General features: G+C 40.3%; 1 protein-coding gene across 1 annotated transcript in view; it reads left to right on the top strand.

The window, feature by feature from the left end:
* ALMS1 (ALMS1 centrosome and basal body associated protein) overlaps nt 1-18,657 on the top strand; it is a 31,707-nt gene extending 13,050 nt beyond the window's left edge. The window contains exons 5-13 of the mRNA XM_013958813.2: nt 1,350-1,520; nt 5,254-6,449; nt 9,393-9,507; nt 10,926-11,177; nt 12,351-12,595; nt 13,823-14,006; nt 14,220-14,283; nt 16,847-16,933; nt 18,528-18,657. Of these exons, the coding sequence (XP_013814267.2) occupies nt 1,350-1,520; nt 5,254-6,449; nt 9,393-9,507; nt 10,926-11,177; nt 12,351-12,595; nt 13,823-14,006; nt 14,220-14,283; nt 16,847-16,933; nt 18,528-18,657 (2,444 nt within the window). The remainder of the gene's footprint in view (nt 1-1,349; nt 1,521-5,253; nt 6,450-9,392; nt 9,508-10,925; nt 11,178-12,350; nt 12,596-13,822; nt 14,007-14,219; nt 14,284-16,846; nt 16,934-18,527) is intronic.
* The last annotated feature ends 2,319 nt before the right edge of the window (nt 18,658-20,976 follow it).

Raw genomic sequence — 20,976 nt, 5'->3', positions numbered from 1 at the left:
AGAATGTCTTACAGCTTGGTAATTCTTTACCTTTTCACTGGGAATTACTATTCCGTTTGGATTCTTTCATATCCCTGCGAGTTCTCCTTCCCTTCAGTTCACTGCTTGCTATTACTTTCTACCACATTCTTGCTTTTTTATTTGGTGTGTTCTGAAGCATTTGCATAATGTAACGTGAATTTCAGATAATAGCTTTCTCAGTACTGAATTTCAGCCCCATATTAGGTGATTCCAGTGTAGAAAGTTGCTTTCTCTAAACAATGTAATTCGTAACTGCGGTTTCAAATACACATTAACCTCCCCCCCCCCCGCTCCCCAATAAAAAGCTTTTCTCATTAAGTGGAGGAAAGGATGATCTGTGATTCTTTCAATCACTTAAGCATTATAGGTCTTATTTTCAGGTTGTTTTCAATCAGAGCTTTTTGACATCCGCAGTTATTTGTAGACAAAACTCATGATACAGAGATGTCCAGTTCCTAACAAATGTGCCCCAGGGGTGTAGGTTGATGTAAGAGTTACAGGAAGTGCACAGGTTAGTCGTTAGAGCCACAAATTGTGCTTGTAATTATTTATGTGTCTGTGCTCATTGCCTTTTTCCAGTCTCTCTGTTGCAATACAGTTAAAATGAGAGACATGAATGTGATTTGTCTGTGACATTTTGCAGGAAATATGGTGCCAAATGTAAAGATATAATATATGGATGAGACAGCTCAAGGTTCTAGAAAATGTACAGCAGAACTAAAAAATTTAGTTTTTAAACTCCCTGCTGCAGCTAGGATTCTCAGTTCATGAGCAGTAGCTGAAGGAGATAGTTAAGTCTGCTAAATGTAACCAGGCGGTGTTGACAAGGATGATAAATCAGTTAGGTGCCATTTTAGGTTTCTAACCGTTAGGAGACAGAGATATAATGCTGAGGGAGCTCTGCCATTATTCTCTAGAATTCTTGTTTAGGGGTTAAACGGATCTGCTCTAGTCTCCCAGTTTTCTCCATTGCTGTTCTGAGTTCAGAAAATAGCTATTTACATCAGTCAGTGAAAATGTCTGGAATTCTAATGTGAGCAGAAGGGAGTCTGGACTTTCCGAGTCCTGTGTCTGGCTCCCTAGCTGATTTGTCTAATGCTAATTTTATTGTTGTCTTCTGTGCTTATTAGTAGAAAAGGTAAAGTCAGCATCTCCTGCTGTTAGTCATTAGAATCGCTCACTAGTGATCATGATTGTTGGTTGGTGAATATACTGTTATTAATAGTTGAATATTAAGCTTTCTTTCGGACACTGTCTTTGTGAAATTTGTGTACCTATCTTTCCTGCTTCCTCTTTTTACGTGTAACTATTGCTTTCTTTTTCTGCAGGATCAAATGATGCTATTCCTCCAAGGTTTCCCGCAGATGTACTTGGTTTAAGGGACGATAATCCTCCAGACAGTACAGCTACTAAGCATAAAGAAGGAATCTATAGTAAGAGGGCCAAGCCCAAGCTAGCCTGGACTGAGGAGAAAATGATACCACTGGAGGTTGCCCCAGGTAGTTAAAGTGTGTGTTCAGTTTTACATGCATTTTCATATGCTTGAAAGAAAATAGAGCAGAAAAACTAGATTTTAGGATCTGCGACTTATGGTCTCACGATGTTGCTGATACTCTGCCTGAAGATACTAAATTTGACTCTTATTTTTCTCTCTTCCCCTCCTTTCTGCTCCCCCCTAACCCTAAAATACCTAGGCGTTAGTACTTGCTAGCATTCTAGGGACTCTGACACTTAGCAGAGCCTTTGTAAGATGTTTTGAGGCACTCAGTATTAAGTTTGTGAAGTGCAAAGTCTTCTTTAAGTGTAGAAAATGATGCAAATGTAGAAAATGACAGAAGTCTCATGATAAACGAAAGTAGGTGGGATGGCTCCATTTATTTGATAGGGTTTGTGTTGTTGCCCACAGATACCTTACATGGCATCACAAGGTATCAGTGTATCTCTGTAATGTTGATATTTTACCTGAGTCTTCATTTGATTTGACTGATGTATCTCTTCCCCTCCATTAACCTTGCTGGATGGTATTTTTGAGGGGTGAAGGTCAGGTTTTACTACGCCAGTAGCCTTCTTTAAGGCAATGTTGCCTTTTGCTGTCAAAATAAAATTATACTGAGATAGCTGATAATTTTGACACTGTATCTCAAGGTGTAGCTGAAACTACTTCTGATGGACAGTCTTAAGCCTCATTCTGCACTTCTGAGTGGCTGATAAACTCCCTTTAATCTGAGCAGGAACGAGGATTTTTGTTAGGGTTGGGGAGAATTGCGTTGTCCTGTTCCTGAGCAGAAGTAACTGTAAGTAGGAAACTGCTGAGTGGTTGCCATCTCCCATGTGGAATTAATAACTGCATCTAGAAAGATGTTTATTGCGCAGTACAGTATTTTGAAATATGTGCTATATTGAACAAAGAGTGAGCAAACTGCAAGGAGGTAATGTAATTATGGCTATTAATGAGAGATGGGACCAGAAAAATGCGAACAGCATAATGGATTCTGAATCAGGAGTTCCCATTCTCCTCTAGGCAGTCACATATACAGTTTCTCTGGAGCCCATTTATTTTTCTTAACATCACCTAAACTTGCTGTATGAAGATGCTTAATGGAATGGGTTTTTGTGGAGTACTTCAGTGTGATTATTGTTGTCCTTTTTAAGCAGACAGCTCAACATGCCCGGGGTAAGGTCACTTCGTGGAACTGTGCTGATGTATCCATAGGGATACCTTTTGATGACTTCAGTTCTTCACTTTAGAAGGGATTTTCTTTGAAGCTTTTCTCTTCAGAATAGAGATTACATTTTGGATATTCCCAGAAGATAATTTAAAATGTTTGATTGCATAAGACAGACTGAACTTTACATTACTTTGTTTTACTTTTTCAATAAGTGTACATGGGATCAATGGTTGAATTAGTGCAACAGTAAAGACAATATTGTCTTAACATAGTTTTTCTTATAGAAGAAATAATTCTCTGTGAACATTTATAAAATGTAAGGGTACAGAAACAAGAAGAGAAAGATAAAAATGGTTTTCTTAATTTGCTGCGGGTAAACAAAACAGAATGTTTGGGTCGTGGTAGAGGTAAAGAAAGTGCATGTATAGAAATGAGCTCTTAAAACAAGAATCTGGGATAAGAAACAAAATACCACGTTGGAGTAGAGATTGATAGATACTTGTCTGTCTGAATGCCCTGATAAAAATGCAACAAGAACACAAGTGTTGATATAAAATTATCTAATTATGTCCTTCTGTAGCTGTGATGGTCTAAAGTCACAGGGAAGGCAAGACTTGTAAGTGGAGATAATCTTTTGTTAGACCAGCCAGTATAGTTGGAAGGTTAAACAAGCTCTCTGAAGAAAGACCAGGCTTGCATGTCTAAAATCTTCTCTGACTTCTCCAACTATATTTTTAGCTGGTCTAATAAAAGATTGCCTCTACCCACAGAGCTTGTCTAGAGCTTAAAATTATGCAAGTTATGTATTTTTTTAAAAATGTTTCTTTATAGAAGCTTATTTTTATTTTTTTTCCCTGTTTGCTTTTCTTCCATTTTGTTGGTAATTTTATTAAAATACAGAAATAGCAAAAATTCTGCATAGCATTCCCAAGCCCAATCTCATTAGTCGGGAGGATGTGGAGGAATCTTCTTGCATGGGTGTATAAACATTGACCTTGTATGCAAAGACAAATTCCTCCAGACCCAGTCTCATTAACTCTGAACTGGAGGTGCTATTCATAATCTTGACGTGACACTGAAGTGCCCCTGTTGAGACGGGGAAGGGAAGGTATGCATAAAATATAAGGAAAACCAGTGACAAATTAAAAGCAAGTTTTATGAAGCGGTGTTAACAGAATGAGTTGACACGATTGTATAGCAACCCTTCTTGTGCTTCTCTTGCATCATATTTTCCCACGGGGAGCTGGAGGTTTTATAAATAGCAACTTCACCTGTGATTCTTGAGGAGGGCGGGAGGGGTTTTCCTCGGTGGGACAGGGAGAGGCGTGGTGGTGGGACTTGCTCACCACCCTTTTGGCTGAATCAATGGCAAAGCTAGCTCAAAAAAAAAAAAAAAAAAGTGATTGCTAGTTCTGTCTTTATCAGCAGATCACAGTCTTGGAGCAAAACAAGAGAAGGCTGTTTGAAGAAAAAAAAAATGGGGGGAATGTTGCAAAGCTAGGGAAAAAACGATTTGAATGTGATCCATGCCGTTAATGGAGCTTGATAGGCACTTGCTGACAGCTCCCCATTACCTAGTCGTTGTTACCATTAGTAAATGGACTGTACTATTTTGTAGTCACTTTTTTATTTAGATTAAGGCTATTACTATTTTATAATGTATCTTTAAACTACCTGTTGAGTAAAATGGCATAGGAGAAGGATAGCTTGCAATAAGTATAGAGACTTGGGAAGTCCTTCTGGCGCTAATGGCTATAATTCTACTTTCAGCATTTATGGATCTTTATACAATTAAGTCCATTATACAAAGAACATAACATGAAACGTATATTGTAAATGATTCTATAAAATGATTTTAGAGTATACTCCTGCTAGCACATGCTACGTTTGTACTTAATGCATGCCTATTACAAATTAGTTTGTAATTAGGTTTCTGTATATCATCTTGTGTAGTTTCAGGTAGTAGCATTTTCTGGAAGGATTTCACTGCTACTTTCAGCTAAGCTGTTTCGTCTGATCCTAAAAGTGAAGCAGGGTTGGGTCTTGCCAGTATGCTATTAGAGATCCTTCTAGGAATTGTGCAGGAAATGGTATTCGTTGTCTTACATATGTAGTGCTTTTTTGAGTTAGTTAACAAGTAACGTTCTGGCATAGTACTAAGGGGCATTGGTGCTCCCAGGACATTTGTCTGAAGAGAGGCAAATGGAGTTGTGGCTGCCTGTTATTGACTTTCCATAAATAGAAACAAAGACCTTGTCCAAATTCTAGCCTGAGTAATTACATACAGCATATCTGGGTTCCTTCTTCAGATCCAGTAGGATACAGTCTTTTCTTGGAGTGCATGTTGCAAATGATGGAAAATATTATTCATGCACTGTTAATAATGCTGAGACTTCATTCCAAAGATAATTGCATTTCAGGAAAGGGGAAAATGATTCCTGTTTTTAATCTATTTAAGTGGTTGGGGAATCTTAAGACGAATATTGCCCTGTTTAAGATTTGCTGTTTGCTACTTGCTTATATATAAGGGAACAGAAAACTAAATTTTTTTTTCTTTTTCTAGAATGCACAGAACATTTGAAACCTGTAAAAACCACTCATTCCGTCTTCAAATCAGCACAGTTCTATCTTCATCCTCCAATGCCTATGTATGACAGCTACTTCATGTCTAACGGTGAGCCATCAGAGGAGTATTCTGACACTGGACATGCTAGACCTTCCTCAAATGCTTTCTTCCAGAGCTGGAAAAACGCAGATCATGATCAACGTCTTTTCTCTGCTCGTCATAGGAAGGGTGGTGAAAATGAATTCTTTCCACTAACTGCAGAAGCAGATTACAGCAAGAATGAGGATATAAGAATTAGCACATCTTTGGGGAATGAAACCTCAGGGAAGGAGCTATTTCTACATGGTAGAAGAGAAGCAGAACAAAAGGAGGCTAGAAGTTACCCTTTACCATGCAGCCAAATGACTGGCTTCAACGAGAATCTGGAGACAGACCTGTCGGTGAAACGGAGAACTCATTCCACTGGTAGCTTAGATGAGCTCTGGACTAAGTTTTTGGAGCGCCAGAAGAGACACCAGCGCCATGATTTTAGGAGTGACGGTGAGCTATCCCTTGTTGAACGCCTTGATCGGTTGGCTAGGGTCCTTCAGAATCCCATTAAGCATACGCTAATGCCTACAAAACCTGAAAAGAATATTTTCGAAAAGAAAATTAAGGGAAGAGAGCAGAAGAAAATAAGGCTTCAGGAAGAGAACACGTGTGAAAATATCTTAGAGCCTAATGCAGCACATGGTGAAGAAAGACCACATATCAACCATGATAAAAATAGCCTTGCTGAGTTCAGAAAAAATAGGGCAAGAGAGAAGACTATCTGTCACATGAATAAAATTTTGGAGCACCAGCAGTACTTGGAAACTCTTAGTGACGCTTCCTCAGAGACAAGGCTTAGTAAAGATCGTGGCACTGTGATCAGTTCCACCACCTCTGAATCTGACGTGGTGACCCAAACAGAAATGGAAACTGCTACTCAGACTGAGGTGAGCAGTTCCATTTCCACCATTGACACTGCCAGGCTGATCAGGGCTTTTGGGCATGAAAGAGTGCGTGTGTCGCCAAGACTGTCCCAACTTTATTGTACCATCAGTCAGCAGAAAAATCGCTCTGAAAAGTGGTACAAGTGGAGCAGCAAAGCGATGGGTGTAGAATATCCTAAGGTGACTTCTGAGAGACAGAGGAAAAGGAAAGAGATCCAGGTATGTGACCAGTTAGACCAAAAGACAACTTCAGCTAATCTTTTACAGGTACTCTTAAGTTGTGTATAGTAGAGTTTGTTATTCGGAGAACGATTAACGTTTCCCAGAGAATGTTGTTTCTATGGTAGGCTTATGTCTTTGATCCAAGTAGCTCAAAAGCAAACCAGGCTCTTTGCCTTTCCAGCTATAAGGAGGAGATCGAAATCTCTTACATCATCAACGCTGCTTCCTTTCCCTTTGTTCATATTTGTCTTTTTTTCCTCTTTATTTGTCGGGGAGGTAGTCTTGGGAAGCAAGATCCTCCTGTCTCTGACTTCTGGTTACGTAAAGGTTCTGGTTTTTAGCAATCCTGAAGACGGTGCTGGTAAATGAAGATTAATTTCCTGAAGAGGGGACCATGGCATGGATTTGAGGCTCACAATAAGAAGTTACAAAGTTTTGGCGTTTTTCCTAGAAGTGGTAGTGCCATCATTACTAATGGATGTTCATACTTCACTGAAACAAGTTAGTTTTTTTTTTTTTATAGAAACAACTAAAATTCAGTGTTTGTGCCAAGCAACTTACTGAATGATTGTGAATGATTGCCTAGGGGAAAAAAACAGGCCTTTTCAAGGCTAATACTTTAAAAAAAAAAACAAAAAAACCCCCCCAAACCCATACACTGTCTACAACATCAGGACAACTAATTGAAACAGTGACCCTCTAAATATGGCATTGGGATCCTACATTTCTTGCATGATTATATTATTTAGGAGATTATTTTATTCCTTTTTCCACTTATTGCTAACCTTGCAATGTCTATCTAGGCCTTGGAGAAACAACCTCTTGTCATTTTGCCTTTTAAAATCACCTATGAGACAGCATATCCCAGTATTTCTTGTACTGGAATAAAATTTTGCTGTTCCTAATGCTAGACGTTGCTTTGAACCTGTATGGCTTTTGGAAAGTAGTACTCATCTGCTGTGATTTTTTGTTTGTTTTCTTTTTAACATGTTAAGAGACACGTCATCCACCTCAAATATGGATGAGAAAAAGTCAGTGGCAAAAATGCCAGACTTCATTTTAAGATCATAACATTGATAATTTCTGTGATGCTTGGGAGAACAGAAATCCAGATTTTTTTTTTATTTGCAAATACCTATGGTTCAAAGACGGATTTATTTATAGCAGGAGCTCTGCTCCTAGAGAAAATACTGTGCAAATCCTTCATGCTGCCGAAGTTATGGGACTGTTGCATTTTGTAGCTCAGTTTTTAATGAGAGCCTATTGTCAGCTCTGCTTCCAGAAAACTTGATTACAGCTTTTATTTATAGCTGCTGGACCCATCCCAGAAGAGGTTTTAATCTATTCCAGTTTATGTTATTTCGAAAGCACTCTTCGCACTGCCATCTGCTAGCAGGTACAAAGCTAAAGGTTGTGCTATTTAACTACTGAAGGGCTGTGAAAGCATCGCACTGAATATTCTAGTCCAAATAGAAATATGCTGTCAATATTCAGTACCGAATGGCTGCTTATATTTATTTTTGTTTGACTGCTGATATGCATGTGCGTGTAAATGGGTTATCTGGTTTTTCCTTGCTTTATCTTCCGTCTTCCCTTCTCCTGAGTGCATGGGTTCAAATTTGCTTCTCTCCTCTGATAGAAGATACATATCTATTACATCCGTCTAGCGCACTGCACTTTTTTAATAAAACTGAAAAACAGTTAATGGCAGTAAGTTTGAGAATAAAAATTACCTCTCTTTAATGTTGAAATGAGATTGTTTCGCGTTGAAGTGGTAATAGCAGAGGCTCGATAAAAAGGTAATAAAAAAGCCTCTGTTCGTTTCCATCATTGCTTGCTTTATGAGTTACTAATAGGATGCTAATTGCTATGATGGGAGGAGGAGAAGCAGTTTCGTAATTAAAAATGCAGTTCGGCGGTGTTGCAGGAATTGGTCTACGCCGCGCCGTGTGGCACTGATTCGAAGCCTGGGGAAGCGCTGGCAAGTGCTGGCAGTTCATTGCCGTTAATGGAGTGCTGACATTCTCTGTACCGAGAAGCAAAGCTGGTGGACTGGATGCATTACGCTTGCAGACAGAATAGATTACATTTTAAGTGGCTGTAAAGTTATTACATCTCATAACATTTAATTTAACAAAGTCGTGCTGTCTACTCTCTGCAACGGGAACTTAGGTTTGTATGAAAGGTGAAGATGTGAAACTAGCATTTTGCCGGAGTCGTGCTCTTACCGTGTGGCTGCTATTTCTCATTTTTATTGAGTTTAATTTTCTCTACCTAGTGAACTTTGTGTAGTGAGGATTACAAATAGTGAGAGAACTTGGCGTGTTTTGAAAGGACTTTGTTTTTTCATGCCGATGGCGCAGAACTCAAGTTCGTGGTGAACTAAAAGCAACGCATTAGTCCTGCCAGCCGGTCTCTCCCTCCGATAACCCAGCAACCTTTTAGATGCTTTTGATTTGAGAGGATAGCAAGACTGGATTTAGGTTAGATGTTTATTCTCCCTCTTCCGAAAGCACAGATGTTTTAAACTTCGCAGTCTTTCACAAAAGCGCAGCCAACAGATGATCTTGCTACAGCGATGGGTTTTTATAAGAGTCTGTCTTGACAGTCCATATTGTCCCATGAACTGTGGGGGATGCTCAGCACCTCGCAAAAGCTGATCGCAGGGTAGCTCTTGTCTACAGAATCCGTGCACTCTTCTTACTAGGATTGGGTGCTGGAAGTGAGTTGGCGCGTGAGGATACAAAGTCAAGGCTGGCTGTCGTGTGGAATATCAGTAAGAAATACCGATCAGCCTGTGCTAAATACCTGAATAACGTTGGAGTCAAGGTACTGCAAGTAAAGAACGATGATGTTGATTTTCTTGCTGTTTGGAACCCACTTTTTGCTCATTTCAGTTGCATTTTCAGGAATTTCTGTTCTTTCTCATGTTTTTTCTAGAAGGCAGCTTCCGTTTCTTCAGACTCGGCTTCTACCAGCACTAGTTCTTGGGGACCAAGCTCTGCTCTTAGTAACAAGCGACGGATACGGATGTTAAACAAAGGTATCCAGGCAGGTGAGTTTTGGGCTCCAGACCTGACTTGCATGTGTTTTCTTCTGCCTTTCATCTCTCTGGAAACCTTTCTCCAAAGTCTGTTGTATATTTTTAGTGATGAGTATGTATACTCAGCATTCTTCTAATTCACTTCCTAATGTGTTTTACGGTAATGTTACGTTGTAATTAAAATGAACCATTGCCTTTCCTTTCTTTGCCTCCTTGAGTACTAGCCAGTTTTCTTGCTCGCTTGTAAGTTTTGTTAACCTAGATTTCTAATCTATTGCAGTGGTAGAGGTGGACTAACTATATTTTATTATTTATTTATATATATAAATATATATATATATTTTTTGTTTGTTTTTGTTTTATTTTCCATGCCAGACGTTTATCTGTTACTCAAATAATATATTTTGTAGGCGTTTTGTATTTCAGAAGGCTGGCCTGTGGTCACAGTGTTTTATATTCTTCTTGGAAATATTTTGAATGTCATAGTCTACTTAAGACATGAGCTGATCCTTGACCAGTGCAGTCCTGCATTCAGTCGTTTTCTTCTGATGGCAATATTCAGTTACTCCATTTCTTTCATTTACACCTCAAGTTGCCATCATAGGGTTGAGTAATGGTTTCGTTTTATTCATCAGACATTTGAAGAAAAAAAAAAGTTATATCACGTGCGAGTTAGTTGCATCAGAAAAGTATTTTCACGATTTGCTTTCAAAATCGCATTATGTTTCTTTTGAATATTTTTGATGCCCTGGACAAACCAATGTTTTGGAGATAAAGCCAAGTCTTAGGCGAGTGTTTCTGGACCTGTCAGTCTACCCAGTAAAGCCTACAGTTGAAATTGTACAGCTATACGCTGGCAGCCGTATAATGGCAGACCTTGCTGTTGTCTTTCAGCTGCAGGTCAGAACTCAGCTTTTCAGACCTCTGCCTAGATTCCTAGCCACGGGCACACTTGATTCAAGTTTGGTATCTTCCTTTCCACCCCATATGCTTGTTTTGCTTGGGGCGGACCAGGTTGACGTCCATTCAGTTCTACTCAGGTTATCATATAGTAACTATCTTGGGTCACTGTAAACTTGTGTTGAATTTGAAGTGGGAATATGAAAAATTTTGACTTTCTGTATCCCATCCTTGAAAGACATCCTTCAATTTTAAAGTAAAAATTGAAGGTCGTCATCTGTATTATTCATGTCACACATGCTGGTGTTAAAGTATTTCCAAGGAATGCTTTATTTTTGTCAGGTCTCCTAAGGTAAAAAGCACTGGTTTAAGACTGAACATGGTTGGAGATAAAGGACTATGGCAGTGGGCTTTTTCCTTTAGATTAAAAATGTGACGAAGGATGATTTTTTTTGGGGGGGGGGGGGTAATATATTATATTGTCACAGCTGCTCTAGAATAAGATGTTCCTACTTCATTTTGAACTGCAGGAGACTTGGAGATTGTGAACAGTGCAACTAAAAAACACACTCGAGATGTTGGTGTGACTTTTCCAACTCCAAGATCTAGCCAGCCAAATCCACGGCCATGGGAACCCTGGCATGCTGTTGATGGTATTGTCGGAGAGTCAGATGGTGTGGTCACAGATCATCAGGTACCAGGAGGCCAGGGTAAACAGAAGGGACAGCCAGGCAATTTCTTCATGGAGAAAAAGATGAAGAGCAGGCTGCATTTGCCACAAGGTCAGTGCAAAAAGCACTTCTCTATAGACTGGAAAGGTCGTATATCTCAACAGCAGCCAGCAAAATACATGATCAAGGTTAGCTAGAACACAAAGTTACTGTTACTAGTGTAGTCAGTTTTTATTTTGTTTTTAATCAATTAATTTTAAACAAAAACACTATGTCAAATGAGATTTTTTTAGTTCTCCCTTATGATGGCATTTTCCATCTAGTCGTTAGATGTGACCTAACCAGTGAAGGTGGTAAATAGGAGGCAATGAATAAGGCAAAGAAAGACGAATAAAATAGTCATCATGTAGATACTTAGTTTTGCTGCGTGAATATATGAATGGTTCTGTTAAACTTAGAGTGTAGAGCTACTCAGTAACTTGACTTACTGTTTCATGTACTGAGGCCTCACAGAACAAGTATTCTTTAAGGAGTACTTGAGCGAGGAAAAGACTGTGGTACCAGAAGAACTAGACTTGTCTCACTCTTTTAGCTAGGGTTGCATTTTTGGGATGATGAAGTGTTGCTGCCTGTTTTGTGTTTTGTTGTTGTTGTTTTTGTTGTTTTTTCTCTCCCCTCCCACTCCCCCAAGTCACTAATTAAATGTTTTAAAAAGTTTTCATTAGTCATCATTGTTGTAGGGACAAATCATTCTCTCTCGTACCAGTTTAATTTAGAAAATTTAGAGTATCTTTTCAGAGTACTGGATGATGTATTCAAATCCCAATATGTATGTAAACTGTGAGTAATCTGATTCTTGTATACATATTTAACACTTGGAAAATGTAAAGCATTTGCCCTTCAAAAATATCTATACAGAGTCACAGAGCTGAGGACATCACAAAGATTCCTTAAGTGTATGTTATTGCTGATAAATAACTATTCTTTCTGTAAAGAGAGAAATTTGCAAACTAAGCCATTTTGTGCCTTTCCAAAAGTGGTGTTTGGTGAAGACTTGCTGGTTTTCGGACACTTGGCAAAGGGACTCTTTTGAAACTGCCAGGGGTGTCTGGTACAGAATCCCACTGGAATCAGTGAAACTACTGAAGTGAGTCTTTTTTGCAGTATTAAGCTACTGATCATATTTAGCCGAGATCTTGAGCATGAAGGGACATAGATGGGGATGGAAAATAGGAAAATGTATTGCCTACAAATCTTCATTTTCTCCTGTGATGTCTTTACTAGGAATTTCCTGGCTTGTCCAAGCAGAGGATTCGAAATCTGAATCTAAGAAAGAAAACTGTTCCAATCCCTCTTCTGGTCCTGGTCCCTCTTGGTTTGAACCACTGACTGGCACAAAGCCCTGGAGGGAGCCTCTCCGGGAGAAGAACGGGCAAGAGCAGCAGCATAACAACGTGATTCAGCCAGCGGTTCCAGAAAGGGGTGCTGGGAACAGGTCCCCGCAGCCGTTTGTGAAGCTGACGCTACAGGTAAAGGCATGCTGCGCTGTAAGGCTGCTGGGTTCGCTCTGTGATTTTAGGAATGATGCTGAATCTTGTGGAAACAATTTTTTGATCCTTTTTTTTTTATTTTTTATTTTATTTCACCTTTGTTATCATTGGAAGGCAACAAGTTAGAGACCGCTCCTGTTTAAAAGAAAAAACAAAACAAAGTTGTCAGTCCTGTTTGCTTATGGTAACCTGGCTGTGCACAGTATGATAATATATATGATTTGATCTAATATTTTAGAGCTTAAATCAACTGGCTTCAGGAACTAGAGAGAATGCAGCTGAGGTAGTTTCAAGTTATATTTGCTTCTGTGCAGGAATATTCCTGTGTGATGTAAATAGTGTGTGTGATTAAAATGGGATTTAATTCATATAGTGCAAAGTGTGTGTGTGTTGCACCCTCACTCACTCACTCCAGACCCGCTTAGGTGTGCTCACTCCAAGTATCCGTGGAAAAATACAAATGCAGTGTTCAGAAACACTTTTGAAAAAGATCTACAGCAAGTCAAATCTAAGTTAGCAATAGTGTAACCCAACAGGAATTGCTCTGTAGAGCAAAGCTGTTGGTGCTGAGTACCGGATATCCGTGCTGTATACATTTTGGAGTTTTGGAGCCCTAATCTGCTCGATGAATTGAATCCCTTTTAATGGCTTGGAGTGCACTAGGTGCACTTCTGGACTTTAAGTTCAGTTATATTTGCTCATATGCTCAGAGACGGCCCTGTGATGGGAACCGAAGCATGGCAAACGGGCGTATCAGGAGATTGCTTTCAAAAATTCTACTTCCGCCGCAAACTGAAGCGCCAGTACTGACATGGCCACTGCCTTACAGTAAAGGAGACTATAATATATTACTGCACCTTTTATCCTGTGTGCCCAGCTTTGTCTGAACTTCACTGTGCTTTTCTGAGAAGAGGTTTGTGTCCCTTTTGCTAATTATTTTAGCTGCTTTTCTTTTTTTTCTTTTTTTTTTTTTCCCCCAACTAGTTAATTTTCAGGTTGTTGACAAGTACTTTGATGTTAAGATCCCTGAGCATCTACCCAGCCTTAAGGATGCAAGATTTTGTATTTTATACTGAATGCTGCTTTGAAGTTTTTTTATTACCCCCCATGCTTTGATAATGGTGTTAGATATTTTGATAAACCTCTTCCAGCCTTAAAGGGAAGTTTTGGCCATTTTAGACTTTGTTTTGTATCATCTGGTCTTAGGAGGCTCTTGCATTGCGTCGCCCTGATTTCATCTCCCGCTCTGGAGAGCGTGTAAAGCATCTGAAGCTTGTAATGGAGGAAAGAAGGATGCAGAGTGTATTGCAGTGTGAACGAGAACAGCTATTTAATCCTCCTGAGAAAAGAAAGGGCTACAGGAATGCAAGTTGCATGCTCTCTGAAAGAGGTACTTCATGGTTATGCTGTTTTATATTCTAGAGGAATTAATGAATTTCCGCATTATGCTTAAGGGTGTGTATATTTCTAATAAAATTAGAATTGTTTACCATTACTGTCTATGAGAATCCATAACTTATAAAGGAGTAAGTTTGTTGCAATAGTATTCTTTGCGAGAAGTAGACTTGTTCACTGTTTTCTTATCTCAAAACTTTGCATTTAGGCTATCTGATTAGACAAAAGAGAAGAACGATTCCAAAGAGTGAAATGGTTCAAAGATCCAAAAGGTAAGGTTAAGAAAATTTTGTTTCAGATAGTTAAGTGACCTGAGTAAATGGGCAGGATAGATGGGTGAATCATAGTTGCAAGTAAAGAATTGGGCATTGGGGATAACTCAGCTTTTTCAGGGCAAGAGGTAGGCGTTTTATCAGAGGAAAAAAGCACCTGTTAAGAAAAACATAGAAACAAGACTATTTAAAAAAAAAAAAAAAAGGTTTCTGTAGGTAGACCTGCATATCTTGCTGCAGTATCTGCAATCCAAACACTACAGCTAACTGTCCAAGTTGTAGACCCCAAAAGGAGAGGAAAGGTAGGATACAGGCCACTAGAGCATGTGTATGGTGTTGAACATTAACACCCTAGGTAATTGGCATTGGAAGTGAGGTACCATTTCTCCAAATGAAAGTAGCTTTATGTAAAAAACAGTTACCCATAAAGGAATTTGGAGGCTTTTAATCCTGAAGAAAGCTACCTTGTGTTAACCTTGTGTTTGATTGAAGTAATTGTATATAAAATGCACTGCGTACTTAGCAGTGTATTAAACATTTGACTTATCTGTGCTACAGAGAGTATGTGAAGGTAAAATAAAAAAAAGGGATTTATTGCAACTGGATTATGAAATGGTAGAGGAGGCAAGAGGAAGTGGTTTGGAGGGGTGCTAGTTCGGAAACAGCATAAATACTAAAAAGTAAGGTGGAGGCTTCTGAAATTCTCTGATGGCTTGTAAAGTTACATAAGAATACAGTGGTAATGCAAGTTATTTAGAGTCAAAACAACAGAAAAGGCCAGGAGCAGTGTGCCTAGAGGCAAGGAATGTGTAACGTTTGGATTTCAGCATAAGCGTAAGGGCTTTGTCGAACTGATGTCTTGGGATGCAAGTGCTGCGTGAAGAAAAGGGGTTGCGCGATGTGAAAGGGACAGTACCGTGCCTGATAGTTCCTAAAGATTTCTGCAGGCTTGAGGAATGGGCCAAGAGGAATGGGCCGTGAAGCTTGACAGTGACAAATACAAAGTCCCTCTCCCCGGGACAGGGCAACCCCATGCATCGGCAATGGCTGAGGAGACACCGCCCAGGGAGCAGCCCTTCAGAAAAGGGCCTGGTGGACAGCAAGATGGACATGAGCCGGCAGTATGCTCTTGCATCAACGAAGGCCAGCCGCACGTTGGGCCGCGCTAGTAAGAGTGTAGCTGGCAGATGGAGGGAAGTGGTTATTCCCTCTGCTTGGCCACAGCTGGGTCCTGTGTCCTGTTCCGGGCTGCCAGTACAAGAGAGAGATCAACAAACTGGCATGAGTGTAGTGGGGGCCACCAAGATGGTCAGGGAGCTGGAGCACATGGTGTGCGAGGAGGGGGTGAGAAGTCTGGGTTTGTTTGGCCTGGAGAGGAGAAAGCTGAAGGCAGGGATCTGGCAATCCTGTTTCACTGCCAGAAGGGGGATTTAGGGAAGGCGGAGTGAGGCTCTTCATGGAGATGCCTATTGAAGGGACAAGTAGCAGCATTCCCACCTTACAGTAAGGGAAAATTCTGACTGGAGACAGGGAAATTGGCTTCTTGTGAAGAGGACGGTTAAATGCTGGACAGGGGCCGGCGGAAGTAGTGAAATCTCCATCTTTGGAAATAGTCAGAAGTCGACTGGACGAGGCCTGAGCAACCTGATCTAGTTTTGAAGTTAGTCCTGCTTTGAGCAGGAGGTTGGACTAGCTGACCTCCAGAGGTCCCTTCCAACCAAAGTTATTCTGTGATTCTACAAAATATGTGTCAGAATAGGTAATATATAAAATAAACCCTTTAATGTGTTATATGTGGTAGGAGAGTCCAAAAAGGATGTTTGATTTCAGTAGTACTTGGCATTTAAAAGTGTTTTTAGGACATTAATAGGTGACAGAAGTGGGATGTACGCCAATCCCCTGTGGAGTGCATATCCACATGTTTTAATTGAAAGGGAAAGATTTTGATTCAGGTCATTTGTATTGTATGATCGATGTTATCTGAACTCATGTATTTTCAGGAACTCTGATTTCACTGTACCGAAGTCAGCAGGATTTCTATGGAGACTGATTCAGGCAGTCGCTCTCTGTGGCTTTTTTTTTAATGCTGCTGTCATACTCCAGCTCTCAGTTGGAGCTGAGAAGTAATTTATTCTGTACCATTCTTTTGAAATCCACACCTATAATGAATATAGAAGCTTTTTCTTTTTCCTCTGTAAGTGCATAAATGGAGATTCTCGTGGCAAATTAGCTAGAGCTAATAAAAACAATTTTGAATGAAGTTAGATGCCATTCTGCATTGTCCGCCTCTAGCTCTAAACATCTTTATGGTGGGATGAATTGGTGAGTTGGTTTATCTTGATCTTTAGCTGAGAGGTGCCTCAGAATGGTGGAAGCATTTAGTGAATGGTGGGATGGTGGTGAAGCAAACCCTGAAATCTTTGAGTTATCCCTACACCCTTTGAGGTATTCCCCCTCATCCAGTTAGAGCTTTTATAGACCTAGCACCCTCTGCTGCCTTCCAACAAAACAAAAGAGAAGTAAAATAACCTCCAAAATGTGATTTATTTCCTCTTTTCTGTAGAGGTAATGCGGACAGTAACATTTTTAGAAAAGATGGCCTCCTAAAAGCAGCTGCAGACAGAGTAGGAAAGCAGGGATACACAGGAAGGTAGGTCACTGAAAAGAGTACAGCTGCCATTTTTTAGGGTATAATGGCAATCGTCTGTATAGGTGCAGTATTAAGTGGTCTTCTATAGAGTTTCCTGGTATAAATGCTTGCTCTTAAAGAACAAAAGCTCATGAATTCCCCTATGAAGTCTGATGGACTGGTAAACACACTTGTGCGTGGGACTGTAGAAGCTACAAATGTTTATGGCTTTCCCTGGTTGATGCTGGGGAATTAAATAGGAGATGAAACTGGTTGAGATTTGGACTTGATTCCTTGCAGCTAGCTCTGCCTGCTTAGTTATGTGCATCTTTTTCCTTCCTGTTGCTTTCTTTTCCAGCTAACTTCTAGTCCTTCTGTCCTTTGAAACATGTGAGTGACACCTATCTCGTGTACTGACTAAACAGCAAATCAGTGCAAATTGACACACATTTGCCTCCCTCACTTATCTTGCCAGTTCGAAGTACTGCTTACTTTCCTGCTGGAATTAGCACCAAGACGACTGTCAAAGATGCCCTCCCTGCTCCTAGCTGGTGGGCTGTATTGATTTGCAATTTTCAAAATGGAAAGTGTTGAAGCACTTGCAGATAATACCAGTTGATGGCATAGATGTGTTCAAACTATTTAAAGTGCCAACGGTAACTATGGAAGGGATGTTGTTATATTGACGTAAGAACAAAACGGTCTCTTAAAAGAGTATGGCTTTGTGGTATTGTATCTGCAATAATTTTTGCTCTAATTGCTGAATATCAAATCTGTATGTTAAGAAATGAGCTGAAGTATGATGTGTCTTGTTCTAAATATTCTGGGGCTGGAATTTTTGAATGTGTTTCGTTTCCACTTCCCATAAACTGTAGTCTTCTTGAAGCTACACGGCTCTTGGCAATGACTGTGATGAAGTTAGTAAAGCTTTATGATATTAAAGGAGGCTCTAGAGGATATGGGGAAGGCAATGTGAGCACTGCTCTGCCATCCTTGCTAGCTGCTTCCTTCTTCAGGTGGTAGCATGTAAAGCAGGCAAGAGTAGTGCGCTAACTCTCGACCGAGCACTACTCACCTTTTATTGAGTTCAAAGCATCTTTTGTTGCTTGGCTCTGGCATGGGAGTAGTTCGGCAGTGGAGAAGACAAAATATTGGCCTAGGTAGGGCAACATTTGGGCATAAAAGATTCCTGGATGACTTAAGTCAGATTATTCTTATGCCAAAGGTACTACTATTTATGAATAAGCATGTTATTCAGAATCAACTTACCCTCAAAATGATAAGGCTATTCTGTACTGATGATATTGAATCTTTACCTTTTGCAGACAGGTAATCATAGCAGCTGTATAGTCATTTTAATGTCCTAAATGTTGCTTTTAGAAGGGTGCTGCAGCAAGAAAAAGGCATTATGGGATGTGGGAATTTCTGGTATCACAATAGTTATGTATTCCACATTTTCTCTGTGTGACACTTATAAGCCCCCAACTAAATTTTTCTACGATGTGGTTGGCTAGTATCTTTTAACAGAATGCGAAGATAAAACAGAGGATGTTTTTATATTAATAAATTCCTTTTTTCCAAGTCATTATTTTTGACTTTTTGTATTTACACTAAGGATCTATGAGCAGCTGCCAGAGGTGCAGAAGAAGCGAGAGGAAGAGAAGAGAAAATCAGAATACAACTCGTACCGGCTAAAAGCACAGCTTTACAAAACGGCAAGTGTTCTGGCAAACTACTTACCCTGAAATATGTTAATTTGTTTTTTTTTTTTTCCTTGTGGTCACAAGCCTTATGAAATTAACATTTAGTAAATATTATGTATTTATTTTGCACATTCTGGTTGATTAGACAGTGAGGTGAATTGAAAACTATCTGAATGGCAGAGCTCAGAGGGTTGTGATCAGTGGCACAGAGTCTAGTTGGAGGCCTGTAGCTAGCGGTGTCCCCCAGGGGTCAGTCCTGGGTCCAGTCTTGTTCAACTTCTTCATCAATGACCTGCATGAAGGGACAGAGTGCACCCTCAGCAAGTTGGCTGACGATACAAAACTGGGAGGAGTGGCCGATACCCCAGAGGGCTGTGCTGCCATTCAAAGAGACTTGGACAGGCTGGAGAGGTGGGTGGAGAGGAACCTCATGAAGTTCAACAAAGGCAAGTGCAGGGTCCTGCACCTGGGGAGGAATAACCCCCGGCACCAGTACAGGTTGGGGATTGACCTGCTGGAAAGCAGCTCTGCTGAGAAGGACGTGGGAGTGCTGGTGGACACCAAGTTAACCACAAGCCAGCAATGTGCCCTTGTGGCCAAGAAAAGGCCAATGGTATCCTGGGGTGCATCAGGAAGAGTGTTGTCAGCAGGTGGAGGGAGGTGATTCTCCCCCTCTACTCAGCCCTGGTGAGGCCACATGTGGAGTACTGCGTCCAGTTCTGGGCTCCCCAGTACAAGAGAGACATGGAGCTACTGCAGTGAGATCAGCGGAGGGCTACTAAGACTGTTAAGGGGCTACAGCAGCTCTCCTATGAGGGAAGGCTGAGAGGGCTGGACCTGTTAAGCTAAGAACTGCTGTCACTGCTCTTCCTCCCTGGCTATCCGGCTTGTGTATCATGTGCTTTGTGTCCGTTGATTAAGTTCAGGTTTTATGATTGACAAGAAGATTGAAGAGCCCTGTGCTAGAGACTCACCTGGGTTAATCATGCTGAGTTTCAAGGAAGCGACTCCTCTGTTCTTCCCCCTCTGCCCATGCATGTGTCTTATTATCTAGTATTTCTGCGTAACGAGGAGTTTCAATTTATATACAGCGAGTGATGTGATAAATGTACCGATACAATAAAGGAGGTTCATTAATCCCTTCTGCCCATCTCCAAGACTGACCAACGAGTCCCTTTTTAAGCTGTTTTAGGCATCCATATGTTTAAGCTTCCTCTTAAGACTTAATAAAAAATAAAAGATCAGAAACGATGATTTGTAATACAAACACTGAGGTTCTAACCTGGCTTTTCACTCCTTTACTAACCCGTATACCATAAAATATAGCCTTCTAGAGGACTCTGGACAGAGGTAATAAACTGCATTACAGACATCAGTGCTTTAAGGACATGCATTAAAAATGCAAACTGATTTTTTTTTTTTCTTTCTTTTTTTCGCCCTCCTCTAGATTTCAAGGTTACACTTCAGTTTTAGCATTGCAGCTCTTTCGTGGCTGAGATATCCCACCAGAGCTGGTATAATAGGCTTAGTTACTTGTTGGGAACAGCAATAATCAGATCTTAAAGCTAAAGGCTTGCAGCACAATATATTATCCAGAATACCTGCCTAATCTGATTGTGGCTACTTATTGCTAGAATTACTTGAATTTGATGCTATGCTTTTGCAGGGTACGTTCAGAATCTTTTTCCCTAGCCTGAGAATCTCGGGTGCCAGTGCAGTAAGGTCTTAGAGAGTTAACGAATGCTTCGAGACATGGACTCCAAGTAGCATAGTCAGCTGGAAGAAGAGGAGGAATCTGATAGGAAGTTTTTTATACAAGTGTGGTTTTGATTCAAAGAGGGATGATGATTCACCGAAGTGAATATTGTAATCTTCTGTTGTCTTCCTTGATGATACAGAATAGCTGTAGTGAGTAGCTATAGATATAGTGGATGTTTTGTTTAGAATTTTGTTGATGTGTTTTTGAGAGCATCCGTTTCTAAGTGGATCTGATTGTACAAGCAAAAAACCTACAGATTTTGTGGAATAGCTCCAGAGATGACACAGAGTATTAGCCGAAGAAGGATGTTTTTTTCGTTACCGTGACCAAAGCTAGGTTAATAACGTATGTAATTTAGGGTTGTATCATTTTAAGTGAGCTATAGCACTGTACCCAAACTGTCGTCTGAGTATCACTAATAGTTTGAAAGCTAGTTTGGGCAGGTGTGCAGGCCTTGCAGGGACGGATCTTGCTGTTGGGGATGGTCCTACTCAGCAAAGGCAAACTTGTGACCCCCTGATCTAGAAGAGTAGATCAGTACGCTAGAGCAGACCATACTTTTATTTTAACTGTAGTCGTCTGGAAGGGTTCTGTTGTACCTT

This window comes from Apteryx mantelli, chromosome 5, assembly GCF_036417845.1.
Source record: "Apteryx mantelli isolate bAptMan1 chromosome 5, bAptMan1.hap1, whole genome shotgun sequence".
NCBI lineage: Eukaryota > Metazoa > Chordata > Aves > Apterygiformes > Apterygidae > Apteryx > Apteryx mantelli.
Note: the sequence above shows the minus strand (reverse complement) of the source record. Positions and strands in the feature narration are given on the sequence as shown.